We start from the raw sequence: 13,956 nt of genomic DNA, 5'->3' as shown, positions 1-13,956 counted from the left end.
TACAAATATTAATTAGTGCAGAGCCCATTCAATATTTATTCCTTTGCACTATTTGTATTTGTTTACAATGTACCGAAGCCATGACTTATATGTACTGTATGTTCTTCACTGTTCTCACACACACACACACACACACACACACACACCCCCCTATTTGTTACCTATGTGTATGAACATAATAGTTATATGTTTAGTTTAAATTTAAAGTACATTAAAAATGTCCATTTCCTCGTATGTTTACACACTAGTGTTGGTTATCGTTTAAAATTTTACAATACCAGTACAAAAACTAGTAACCCTTAGTGATACCGATACCAACAGAGTACTTCATTCGATACCTTGCATAAAATGCCACCTGTTGAAGCCATAGTAGTTGATTGGTAGCCTATTATTATTTTTTATTGATGATATGGACAAGCAAGGTTATCCATTTCAACAACTCTCAAATGATCGACACCAGCGTTGCGTCGCGTCCTACCTAATACTCGGAGCAGGGGTGTTTTGAACGATTAGCACAGAGGCGGGCGGGGGTTATGGTAGGTTGTAGTTACTCGCACATTGTGCTCGTAAATAATTTTTCCTGTTCGCTCGTAACAATTTTTGCGAGCAAACACCACCACCATCACCCACTGTGGTGTTTTTTTGAACAGTCTACTATCTGTTTAAATACCAAAATGACACGACAGTGTAAACATCTTTGCTTAAGTGTAAATGGTACAGACCCCAACAGAGCAAATTTACCAGTCAGATAAAATCCAAGTGCTTAATTTTGTGGTTTGGCCAACTCATGGAATTAACCTTAATTAGCTTCAGCTGTTCAAGTACGCAGCCTACAATCATTTCAGCCAAGACAATGGATCAAGATAAGAAGTATGGACTACCATTGTATTTTTTGGGTGGCGATGGGCAATTTCATTTTCAAATTACAAATCCAGTCATGCCTTGAATAAGCACTGCAAACATACCATGGTAAAACACTGCTCTGTATGTTCATTGATGGCACACAATGCACAGTAGGTCTCTGTGTTAACTATGTTTGTCTCCTAGATGATCACTCCAATATCAGCCCCCTCCCCCCCCTAAGGAAGGCACAATGCTGTACAATAAGTCCCAACACTATAACATTCACCTTTTACTCTCCACCCATTTGGGGTAGATATTACAACCACTTGTCATTGTGTCTCAAGTGTCTGACATCACAAAGAGGCCTCCAATTGGTTTATAACTTATTACTGATAATACCAGCTTTGCAAGGAGCACGTCTCACATGCACCTATCTGTCAATGAATAACCAACAACATGAAAAGGGGCTACAACAAAATACAAGCTGTAACATTTGTAGCTTCAACTGTTTACAGAGTGGACTAGTGGAAATGTCAGCAAAAACCTATACAATTGGATTTCTTAGCCCAAAGCATGGATTAGATGGGTTTGTGCATGTGTCCTCGACCCATGGCTAACACAACGATGGGGTTAAGGCTGATGACCTTGATAAGACAGCACCCTGAAGATTGTGGCAGAAAGTGTGCGAGAGAACGAGAGAGAGACATCAAGATCAAATAAGAACAGTATGATACATGATGTGCAAAATGTTCTGGGGGAGGATTAGATGGTCATTTTCTCAGTGGACAGTTATGTCATCATGGCAGGGAAGTGTACTGATGGAAATGGCGGTGTCCCTTTACCCTTTAAAATGACCCTGATGAGTGCTAGTTTCTACAGCAAGCCTTTACAGAAAGCAGACATTAAATACTGCTGTTTTTTTAAGACACCGGGTTCTCCCCTTGGGAGTAAAGCCTGCAGTGTACTTATAGCTGTGGCTATATGGGCCTGCCTCCATCACATAGGCATTTGTCAGAGTGAGAATGCATCCAGCTGAACCGAAGACTAAACCACTGTGTGTCAACAAGGCCTGCTAACAAAGGCGACCTTTCAGCACTCAGTGGTTTCCCCCTTCACTCTTGCTTTTTGCAGGAACATTCACAGCAGTTCCAGATCAACTCTGACAGAGGATCTCTTGCACTGGCCCACCATACATCCCTATCTGTGATATCACGTGGCAGAGCAGGGTGACACTGGCATTCACCTTTGTCCCAGGTGCAGACAGGGACTACCTATATGCCCAACTCTGCAAGTTAGCACACAAGACCCTCATTATAGCTGAAATTAGGGCTACACGATTAATCTAATCGCAATTGCGATGTCATCAGGTGCGATTACATAACCGCAAAAAGGGTGTGATTTAATAAAACAGAAAAAGTGTGTGAGACACTCTCTTCTCTGTGTGTGCTGCAGTCTGCTCATTATCCACGCCCCCACTGGGTTCTCATAACGAAGGTTTGGCTAGCAAGCCATTTAGCTGTATCAGTGCCTTCAACATGTTCAACTTTTAATAAAGCCGATGTGCTTGTCAGTCACATTTCGTCAACCAATCAATCACAGCCTGGATGGGGCAGGACTTTAAAAAGAAAGTCTGACGTGCTACATAATGAATAATATTATACTAATACACTCATGTATAGTAGTTCCTCCTCCAGGTTGTGGATAGTGTCTCTGCAATGGACAGATGTAACTTTAGCAAGAGCCAGGGTGCCAATATTTGCTCCTTCAAGCCGTTCTCCGCTCCTTGCTCTGTTTTACATCTGTTTTATTAGTTTTTGTTATAAAAATTGTTTATCATTTAACTTTGTTCAAGTTGAGAAATACACATTTCAAGATGTCAGTATTTGTGCATTTTCCTTGATAATTAAAGAAAGTACACTCAAAGCTACCATTTGTTGATTTGTGGGAGCAAACGCTGGCAGGGCTTTACGGCAACATTAATTAACTCAACATCAAACTATATCGGTATAAACGGTATTGTCTAATTTCATATCTCTTTTGAAATTATATCAGTATACCTCATATATTGATATACCGTCCAGCCCTAGTCAGGACATGTCTGTAATTAATAATAATTCATTTTAAATGGTTATTTTGACATACATTTTGCCTTTAACAAATTTTGCATTTCAGTAAGATTTTGCAATTTCAATAAGATTTTGATTAATTGTTCAGCCCTAAAAAATACACATCATCAACACATTTTTCTAGTCCTATAATCTGCCAACAATTATTTTAGAGATTCTATCTTCAAGGCAGCAGTTACCACTGAAGTGACTGACAGACAGAGGAGACCCTACTCATGTCAAGCATGTGTTAGCAGGTGGTCGTAGATAGCAGGACTGTTATTTGTCTTAGTCCATAAGGAAGAGTTCAGTGACAGCCACTGACAAAACAAAAGCGTAAATGGACAAGGAGTGACATTCACCGAGTTACCCCAGGGAGGCTGTGAGATCAGGACAGACAGAAACATGTGGACAGACAACTGTGCCAGAGTCTGGGTTAGCCCAAGAGTCAACAAGGGAGAAGCCCTCTCCATGTCACGCGTAACAACACCAGCGTACAGGCCTAAAACTACAAGTCCAATTTGTTTAGTTCATGTTGAAAATATAACCTAAAAGAGATCTTTGTGAACATCAAACAAAGCCATTACAGTATTCACTGTAGCTCCAAAAATAATGACAAGAAAACATGAATTACCATCTGAAATTAGTCCTCAAAATGAAATCCTAAATAAGCCTGATTCCTGATAATCAGACCTCACTATTACCAGGGCCTTGTCAAACTTTGTTGACACCATTAGCGCACTTCCTTCTCTCACTATTATACATTCAGATAAAACACTTGGTCCAGTGGGCCACGAGATTCATGGAGCAGTGTCATGGCCCTAATGCCAGATCCAGATATAGCTGGACACCATGGGGATAAAAATAACCAAACAGATGGGCGGGTTCACAGGCAAAGGGGGGGGGCAGCAAACCCAACTAAAGATTTCAGAGAGGAGAAGAGAACTGCAATTACAGCTGTTTGCAAACCTCTGCCTTCTATGTGGTTAGCAAATCCTTTGCTGGATACCCATTCAGAGATAATGACCTCGCTGGGAGATACAAATGTTAAGGATAATCATACACAGATGTGGTAGAGAAGATGCCAAGCGCCCCCCAACTCCAGCATGACTACTTAACCAGTAGAGTTTTAGTAAGACTTTGCTTACATTAAGGCATTGTCAGAAAGAGAAAAAAAATATCTGGCAGTGATCAAAGTGCTACAAGTGGCAACACATTTATAGCAAAGAAATCATGTGCAGAGGAAATGGTTGAGCAGCCACTGGTTGGCCTAGAATCTAAGAAAACAAAGTGGCCTTGACATTTCATGTGGTTTTTCACAGCCTGTTTAAATGCTACTAAACCAGTCACACTGAAAAAAGTGTTCATGCTGACATAAAATAAAAAGACAGTAAATTATTGATTGCTCATTGCTCGTCCTGGTGTGAGCTTATTAGAGAGAGAGCTCCCACAATAATTGACAAACTCTACTGACTGAGGAAAATGTTCAGTAGGTAGGAAGTCTGAAAATGTTGCTTTTACAGAAATGATTGCTTTAGATTGAGTGGCTAATTTTATACAACCTTCAAGGTATTAATTTCACTCCAGATGGACAAGTAGGCCTTATCAGGCTTGTTTAGAAGCATTTTGTGGAACGAGAAAAATGTTGCTGCGGAACAATAGAGCAGAGTTTACTTTCAGTTTGCCCTTTCTTAGAAATGCTGAAAAAGGAAAACAAGTGCCTGTCCTTCTATAAAGACAAGACAGATAAAGATATTATCCAGTTTAGTCTCAGCTTACTCTTCATCACCTCTTTGATAAACCCAGGCAGAATATGGTTGACTCATTAACAGTACATGGGGCCAAGCTGTGGGAGGGAGGGGGTGGGGGACAGCTCCTATTTACTTCCTGTATCTGTCTCTTTTAGGTCAAAGAGTCAACTGCACAAGGAGAGTCTGCTGAACATTAAAATAAACTTAATTGCTAAAAAAATGCATAATAAACATAAAGTACGCAGGATTATTAATATAGGATGCAGATAGATACTGGAGATGTAGCAGAAAAGTGGTGTGGTGAACAAGTGAAACTGTGAGTTCATATATCTATGTTACTTCACCAACCAACTGATGGTGCACTTACCAATTTGATGGCCACATATTCGTTAGTATAGAGATTTTTTCCCAACCGCAGCTCTCCAAAGTTCCCGCACCCGATTTTTTTACCCACACGGAAGTTTGGGCCAACCATAAGAACTCCAGAATTGGTCCCTGAACTCCGGCCCCCATGCCCAGTCCTGCTGCCTGCTGTCTTAGACATCTTTTTCCCTTCCTCTGTCTCTCCCTTGCCCCCTCTCTTGTCAAAATCCATAAGCTTGTGATACCCTGGCCTCTCCACGGTTATTCTCCAGCCATGCAAACCATAGAAACTCCAGTAACAACGACAGAGGAGGCTTTAGGGAGGGGGACAGAGCTCACAGGACAGAGGAAAGGTGATGCTGTTAAAACGTGCAATGGTTCAAAAGACACTTAAATGAGCTTAAGTGCCCCGTGTGTCTATCAGACAGCTCTTTTTCTGAATGCTTCCCTTTTTCTTTGTGTTCCTTGTTTACCAGAGGGGTTCCTTCCTTGTGTGTTTCTCCAGCTCCAGTCTCAGAGTAGCATGTCCCTGCCTGAGGAATAGGCAGGTTGTGCTAGGATGTGCCCACAGACACACATACAATACTAGTCATAAAAAAGCACTCCGAAACCCAGCTACTGCATCCACAAGGCCACTTGGGAACATCTCCTGGAGTGCCTCATTCCTTCTAGTCAGCCTTTAGTGACACAGTGGACACTCTCCATGTTGCGAGGCCAAAGCAGACGAGGCAACCCAGAGTTAGAGGAAACAGCGTCGAGGAAGACAGGTAACGGATGGGTTTGATGTCAGCTGGAGATCTGCAAAAGCAAAAATTCACAAAATTCAGATGGTTTTCTGTATACCCTGTAACAGCAACAGATCATCTGTTACAAGTAAACTCATTTCCTTAATTATTTTTACAATATCCTTTGGCCTGTTTAAAGATTTTTAAAAAATGAAGAAAACAGATGTTCACTACGTTCACTAACTGCAGATGAGATACCCTCTCTAGTAGATATCCCCTTCTACACTTAGAATGTTACTGCGAAACACTATATAAGCATAATCTGTGAAGGAATCAATATAAGCCATTACACTGGAAAACTTAACAAATCAGTCATTTTCTGTTCCCATGACACTTCGTGGCCACACAGATTACAATTTTCAACTTAAAACATTTTACTTGAAGACTAGACAAACTATGTCTAGTGTGGTTGTTCTACAGCTTACAGCTTACTACAGCTGAAATGAGAGCTTGCTCTAGACCAGCGCAATAAAGCAATCAATATGAACGGAAATATTCCACAGTGGACCTCAGACATTTTCTTTTAAATTAAACATATTCTTTAAAACCCAAAACAGTGCCTAACTGAGATTAAGTAGATCACAAAGTAGAATTATTATAAATTAGACTAAAGTATAAAAAAGTGACAAGATATCAGACTAAGCCATACACTTCTATAGAAGCAGTACCAGGCACAAACAACATGAAACACAATCATAATTTCAGCTTTCACAGGCAGTGTAACTTTGTGCAGCTTTTCGTTAACAATCCCTTGCAGACGTCTCTGTCCAGAGCGGCTCTCCTAACTCCCCTATGTCCATGATCTAAGATGTTGGTGGTGCTGAAGAGAGCAGGTAATGCAGGCACTAGTGAGGGCAGCTACTCTTTCCTATGGAAAGGCACTTACATGGATCAATGACTGCTGTAATGGTCATCTCATCATAACATTTGCATCATTGGTAAGCATATTATTGGAAGGATCTGGACACAGTCTAGTCTACAGCTGGCTCAGTTGTCTGGCAGACTAAGAACAGAACTAAAATGCAGTATTATTAGACATAAGTATGCTGATGGTGAGTGAGCAGCTTTTTGATTTTAATCTACACAAAGTTTATTCCACAAACAATTAAAATAAAGTACCATTATGATGTTTTAACTGATCAACTTTTTGTCTGTGAAATTCTAAGGAAGTTTCTAAATTATTACTTTGACTGGTTGTATGACATGTTGCCGATCTACCAGGAAACAAACAACAGTTGACATCTTGTTGAGGAGGTACTATATTAAAACTACACTAGTTACTGAAGCCTAAAACGTTTAGAGGTGCATGTATGACTAGATAAACAACAACACAACCCATACAAAATCCACTGAAAATCTTGTGTATGACTGCATTCTATCAGTACTAGAGAACATATTTATGGACCAGGTATGCAGTCAATCATTGCACTGTTTTGTTTTCCTTGTAGCATGACGCATAGTGATACTGCAGAAAATGAAACAAGTCAACTAGTCACAAGATTGGAAGTACAATAAACATGGTGGGTGAAAAAGATTGTCAAATGATCACATCTACTGAAATGGCAAAGTGCATTATGCCAGGCAATTCATTTGTCAAGGTGAGCCAAAAAACATTACTATTCCATACATTTAAAGAAAAAGTATGTCAATGTATGAAAATGAGAAAGGATAAAGATGTTCCTGAAAAACAACAAAGACCTAAATAAATTCAGGTAACTCTTTGGCAATCTTGGCCCATATATCTAGACCGTCTCATTTCAGGAAGTTGGGTATTGTTTTTAATGTCAGCTGTTTGGTATGGCTACTAAGTTTTTTAAAACATAGTGAGTGAGTAGTCACATATGTATAAGTTTTGAGTTGGAACTTAAATAATACGGAGACTTGAACGATATCTCTAAATCTTGGGGTAGACTGTGGCTCTAACGTCAGCTTGCTGTTATTATACGTAGTCAATAACAGTTTCAGTTAGCTTGTAATAACACGACGCAAGACGACTTCAAACGTCACAAATATGAATACAACTATCAACACAGAGCCTCAAGTTGACATTAAACAGTAGTACCCGGACCAAATTGACAAGTTTTCCTTACTGCGGTTAACAGCTCCTAAATTTTAAAGCTTATGTTAATGCTAGTTAGCTAACAGCTAAATGAATAGTGCTTGTCAGCTGTCATTTAACGTTAGTTTCGGGTGTTTACCTTCTTTCTCTCCTTGATAACACGAAGCTTGTTTTCCGATAACAATACGAGATGACAAAAACAAAATATAATCTTACAAGCAAACCCCGTCGACGACTGTCTTCAGAAAACCTGGGGTTAACATCAGACTAGCTGGTTCGGCGGATAAGGCCAGATACGACAAGCTTTCTTGACGTTAGTTAGCAAGCTCGAGCTAGCTTGATATCGTTCAATCGTACGCAATGCCCGTGGTCTTGCACTGTATATATAACGTTACAGCATTTAACGGTAAATTAATGTAGAATCTACGTCCATTCGCTTGTTGCAGCTAAATCGAAATGTCACATAGCAGTTTTAAGCTAACATATAGCCAGCATCCAACCAAAAACACCGATCCTCTTGGCCCAACGCCTGATTAAAAAACAGCTAACGATGTTAACAGCTAATCTGTTAACAACACTGTACCATAAGGACACAAGACATATAACAGTTAGCGAATTAATGCAAATAAAACAAGTCGAAGCAGGACAGAGCATAAAATATTCATTGATTTGCATTCCCCCATGCTACCTTAACCTGGTTAGTTAGAAACGTTAAATGCTCAGTTAATAACTGAGAAATCCCAAGCGACGTTGTAACGTTAACGAGATAATGTCAATGACTTAAGTAACGTTATCGATAAGAAAAAAGGGATCGTTGTTTCACCTGAGTGTATCGTTTTTGAGTTCAGATTCCAGCTACAGCCATTACCCTGACCACTGCCGGGCAACTCCTTAATCCTAAACAACCGATTGCACACCAATAGTAGCCTGGGATGTCTTACCGCTTAGCTTACTAGCTAGCCATTTAGCAGGCTAGCACACGAAACATTAGCAAGAACGTTAGTGCACGGCGCGACGGCGTCTTTAAAAAAAACAACCGCTAATAATACATTTCTGTCGCCAAAGGAGAGCATGTTACCTTTAAAGTGTAGCTATCGAAACGTTGTCGAAGTCATGGTTCTTCGTTCGTGGGTGTCTTTCTCATTTCTCTTCCCCTAAAGTTGCTATGATTTTGCTGTTGTCTCTTTAAGCCTCCCTCAGCTGCCGATACCCAGGGACGGCGTCACGCTAGCTCACAGCACTGTGCTACGCTGAAAAACTGACGCAAATGGTTTGGGGAATACGGAAATACGTGTGTAGTTCATTGAATAGCTGCTTCAAACCTGCTTCAAACTGGTCAATTTGGTTGACACCGTTGGAATCTTGATAGAACTGAAGCTGAAATGGTGTGAAGATATATAAACATTTACAACCTGGTAAACATGTGCAACACAATTATGTTCTTTAGTTTGCTAATTTAACACAAATTAGAAGATTATTTTCCTAAATATGATCCCCTCAAACATCAAGTTTTATGCCACAGGTGTATCCAAAGTATGAACACAGTCATATTCAGAGCCAATACTTCTTTTCTGTTACCTGCACTAATGTCTTCATCTTTAACCAAACGCTGCCATTTCCGACTTATCATATTCGATGGGAACACTTTTGATAATTGTTTAAGTCATGTTTTAAAAATGCCAATAATTAACTTGTAACAGCTTCTCAAATATGAATATTTGCTGGTTGTCTTACTCTTCTATGATAGTGAAGTTAATATCTTTGTTTTGGACTGTTGGAAAGACAAAACAAGTAATTAAATATGTTGATTTGGGCTTTCGGGAATTTTGATGGGCAGTATTTTACTATTTTTTGAGTTTATAGACTAAACAAGGGATCAATAAATCAGTAAAACATTGACAGACTAACTGTTTAGCTGTTTAGCTAACTCATTAGCTGCAGCCTAATTCACATCACAGGTATTAACATTGGAGAGGAATTTTGATCATATAGTCTCTCATTCAGGATTTGAAAAATATACTCCTGTTTAAAAAATACTTCATAGACCAGATTGCCTTCATACAAACCTTCTAATATTAGGTGTCCATCAAATGAAAGCTTGTTCCTGTCTCACTTGCTGCCCACATGATTTAAATACTTTTTTTTGTGAAAAGATTTTTCCCTGCTGCCAGCTGTTGGCTTCCTTACATTGTAAGAACAGTACCCCCAAAATGCAAAAGTTCATGTCAAATCTTACGTGTTATGTAGCTATGTAAACCACTTGTTGCTGGCAGTGCTCCAAAGTTTTAAGAAAAGCTTAAGTCAATGTCATAAAGTAAATCAATGTCATAATATTGAGATTTTTTTTAGTATTTATATATATTATGTTATGGCAGTTATTTGCAAAATCACAAAAAAAAAACAATTAAACTGACTAAAATGATAAAATATTATGACCATATCACCGCAATACAATTCCATGTCAATAAATGATCAAATTGAATCTTCACCCAGCCTTATACCAAATAGTTTGTATATTTTTCTTGAAAGAGACCTCAGAAGGCGTACATGTAATATATCTTTTTTTTGTGTCCCAAAATATATTTAAAGTGAGTAAAACCCATCTTACTGGCAGTACTAAGTCTCAAAAACCAAGAAACACCCCCCAGGGAAAACAGGTACAAAACATTTTATTTCACATTTCTATGTTGCAGTGCCTGGTTACAGGAAGGAACTTCTCCCAAATGCTTGTACCGTCATTATGACTGTGTAGATACTTGGCAGTGTAACCATCTAAATAAAACTGCAGGAGACAACAATAACTTTTAATGTGGTGTTTACACTGCTTGTTGACTAGAAACAAAATGTGAGTAATCTCAAGCAAATTTATACCACTGGCAAACTAAAACCAATCTGTAGAAGTCTACAAAAAAAATCCTCTGAAAGTATATGACTATACATCTTTTCATCCCTTTAGATGGACAGGCAATAAAGTTCACATCTGTAGTCACATTTACAGAAACACGGCAGTAAGAGCTTCTCTACTTTGTTAACCTGTCTTTTCCCACACAGGGTTGCTTCAGGTGTACCTGAGTCCACAAGGAGACCACCGGCTGTAGGTATATGTCTACAGTTACAGCCCTAGGTGAGGGTGAGGCACAGCTTTTCTGGCACAAGCAGTCTGAAGGGAGAGGCTACAGTTTTTAGTAACTGACAATGGAGAAACCCCCATGGCGGAGCTGTGCTGCTGTATCATGGGCCAGAACACCGGGGGGAGGGGGAGCTCAGTGGACAGCACTCCTACAAATGGCTGGTGAGGTGAATGGCTGTAGCGCTCCCCCGTCATGAAGGTGAAAAGTGGAGGAGAGTGAAGTCGGAGTGGGCACCGTGAAACATCAGAGTCTGAAGGAGCGAGAGGCGGGCAAACATCCCTAGATTTATCCACAAGAGGAGGACCACGAGGAGGAGGGGTGATGCTGTCATTGTGTGATGTGGTGATGTCCTGTTTGTCTTTAGTCCTGACTTCTTCCTGTCCCATCTTGCTGCGGTGTGGTGCTTCCTCCAGGCTGTGGTCTCTGGAGAGCGGGGAGCACCTCTGACCTTTACGAAACTTTGCCCTCCTGTTCTTGAACCACACCTGGATGAGCAAACAACAAATGTAAATTTATTTACATAGCACAATTCACACACAAGGCAGATTCAAAATGATTTACAAGCACTTAAATTTTAAAAGGAATTTGAAACCAATTTTAAAAGATTGAATAAGAATTTATATTAATAAAATTAATTAATAAAAATCTAAATGTAGCAGGGTTTTAATCATGCTTTCCAGCTAAATGTTCACCATAAATTAACATCTACAACCATGCAGTATTAGTTTTAGCAGGTTTACAGTCAGGTGTTGGGTGGAGTGTGCTCTAACCTGAATGCGAGCCTCAGGCAGGTTGATACAGACAGCCAGCCTCTCTCTCATGCCGACATCTGGGTACTGTGTCTGTGCAAAGGCTTCCTCCAGAGCCTGCAGCTGCGACACTGTGAATGCTGTGCGGCTGCGCCGCTGCTTCTGCTGGTTGCCATACCGAGCCTCCAGAATTAGCTCTGGTAGGATGGAGAGAAACAAAAACTCAGCAGCAAGTTCTCTCCAACTTAATTTGATAAGGAGCTTTTTTGCCCACATTTCCATTTTGTTTTTCTGTGTTATCATGGATGCTTTGACCCACACAGTTTGGACAGATTTTAGACTTAAAAAGTGACCTCCTTTCTCAGGCTGACATATATAAATATAAGTATGAATTCATAGCAGGCTTTGCATTAGTGTAAGATGGGTGGTGGAAGAAGTGTAAAGATTCCACACTTCAGTGAAATGCTCTATTACAAGTCCTGCATTCATAATTAAACTAGAAGTACTTAAGTATTATCAACTAAATAATGCAAGAAAATACTTTGATTAAACTAATTTATACGCTGCTGGGCAATTCAATCCATTATAAATGATCCTTTATTTGCAAAATAAGTGGCAGTACAACAGTGTAGAAATACACTGCTACAAGTTGGTATGCATTTAAATGTGCTTAAGTAAAAATGAAAAAATATTAGCATCAAATATATACTTAAGATATGTAAGGTACTGTATTCATCCCTGAAGGGAACTAGCAGAAACTGCAATTGAGGTACTAAAAGCAAAATTACTCATTATGCACAATGGCCCATTTCAGAATAATATATATATATATATATATATATATATATATATATATATATATATATTTTTCTGTATTTCTAATCTGAATCTGCAAAATAACAATAAAATATATTTAATATATTGCCACAGAACTGTAGTGGAGTATAAATACAAAGTAGCAAATAATTTTAAACTTTAGATTACACTGTTGGACTCAAGTGTCTCAGTCAGATTGAGTGTTTATGTCTGTCCAGGACCAGGATGACCTACCTGCCAGTCTCTCGGCCACAGAGAGGGTGTGCACTGTGGGGCTGGCTGCAGAATAAACCTGGTACTGCTCCGCCATCTGGTGGTGCAGGTCGAACAGCATGGAGTTAACACCATGGAGGGGATACAGACCACCGCTGGACGGCTCGCAAAAATTCAAAGAATTCATATTGAATCTAAGGAAAAATAAAGACATATTTTACTGACTGAAGGGTGTATTGTTGATATGGATAGCATTAGGATATACCGAAGTAGTAGAAATGTAGAATACTTCCACTCTCAAACCCTATAGGAAAAGTGTCTAAAGCTGTCTAAATACACTTGAGGTCAAGGGAGCAATTACTGTAGAATGAAATTAAGATGGTTTTATCTTAATTTCATAAATTAGCCAACAAATATATGCGACAGAACATGAGGGACCAAAATTATTTCCCAGTGTTCCCTAAAGTATTAGTACTGTCCAAACCCTTTCTTGGCAATTTTTTAGTGACTCATCAGATTGTGAACTCTCAATTTTATAAGTTAATTAATATGTAGGATATTTTATGTAATATGTATGAAGTGGTAAATATTCAATTCAATTTAATTTGGACGAGTGTGAGTGCTCACACCTTGCCCCCAATGTTGCACCTTACAGCCATAAAAGCAGCAAATATTATAATAAATATAATTAACAGATTTCATTAATATCCATGATAAGGTAAGACATTTGAATTCTCTCCTCATTCAGTGACTTTTTCCAATGAAAACATCTTTAAAAGCTTTTCTGTCTGCACAGGTTTTTCAGTCTCCCTGGCTGTGTACCTGAGATCCAGACCCTGAGCAGGAGCGTGAGATCCAGGTGCGCTTTTACGCACAGGAGTCGACCTTGGTGAGCTCAAGTCCAGTATTTCCTAGTCCAGTTTGGGCCTTATATCCTCGAACACCAGCGCTCTTTGTCGTGGCACAGATCTAATTCCCCGAAACCATTCGCACCCGACTATTTAAGAAGCATTTACCCAGGCTCCCCTCAGCCATTAGCCAATAGAAAGAAAGGTATTAGCCGGGATTAGGTGGGATGAGGGAAGAGAGGGGGTTGCAAGGGGCTCAAGTTTTTGAAACTATTGAACTTGAGAGATTTATG

General features: G+C 39.5%; 2 protein-coding genes across 7 annotated transcripts in view; both read right to left on the bottom strand.

Moving 5' to 3' along the window:
* The window catches only part of csnk1g2b (casein kinase 1, gamma 2b), a 41,037-nt gene extending 31,884 nt beyond the window's left edge, over nt 1–9,153 (bottom strand). The window contains exons 1-2 of one of the 6 annotated variants that reach the window (XM_046048800.1): nt 8,985–9,153; nt 5,067–5,860 (exon numbers count right to left, since the gene is read on the bottom strand). In XM_046048800.1, coding sequence (XP_045904756.1) covers nt 5,067–5,294 — 228 coding nt within the window. In that variant the 5' untranslated portion in view covers nt 5,295–5,860; nt 8,985–9,153. Of the gene's footprint in view, nt 1–5,066; nt 5,861–8,045; nt 8,201–8,729; nt 8,875–8,984 lie in introns of those variants that run through there. The other 5 variants (XM_046048796.1, XM_046048802.1, XM_046048801.1 and 2 more) reach the window with 5 other exon arrangements.
* Nucleotides 9,154–11,018: 1,865 nt separating this feature from the next.
* Nucleotides 11,019–13,002, bottom strand: zgc:101100 (uncharacterized protein LOC445169 homolog). The gene is made up of 3 exons (XM_046049980.1): nt 12,837–13,002; nt 11,808–11,983; nt 11,019–11,522 (listed from the first exon to the last, which is right to left on the bottom strand). The coding sequence occupies exons 1-3, from the start codon at nt 13,000–13,002 to the stop codon at nt 11,019–11,021; spliced, it is 846 nt and encodes a 281-aa protein (XP_045905936.1).
* Between the last annotated feature and the right edge of the window lie 954 nt (nt 13,003–13,956).

This window comes from Micropterus dolomieu, linkage group LG05, assembly GCF_021292245.1.
Source record: "Micropterus dolomieu isolate WLL.071019.BEF.003 ecotype Adirondacks linkage group LG05, ASM2129224v1, whole genome shotgun sequence".
In the NCBI taxonomy this organism is placed as follows: domain Eukaryota; kingdom Metazoa; phylum Chordata; class Actinopteri; order Centrarchiformes; family Centrarchidae; genus Micropterus; species Micropterus dolomieu.
This window is presented reverse-complemented; position numbering and strand designations above follow the sequence as displayed.

Bases quoted from the DNA above. Each gene is read 5' to 3' on its own strand.
- zgc:101100 (XM_046049980.1), bottom strand. From the start codon at position 13,002: ATGAATTCTTTGAATTTTTGCGAGCCGTCCAGCGGTGGTCTGTATCCC. The intron at 11,984-12,836 runs GTAGGTCATCCT...CCATCCTACCAG, and splicing joins TGTGGCCGAGAGACTGGCAG to AGCTAATTCTGGAGGCTCGG. The intron at 11,523-11,807 runs GTTAGAGCACAC...TTGCTCATCCAG, and splicing joins TGCCTGAGGCTCGCATTCAG to GTGTGGTTCAAGAACAGGAG.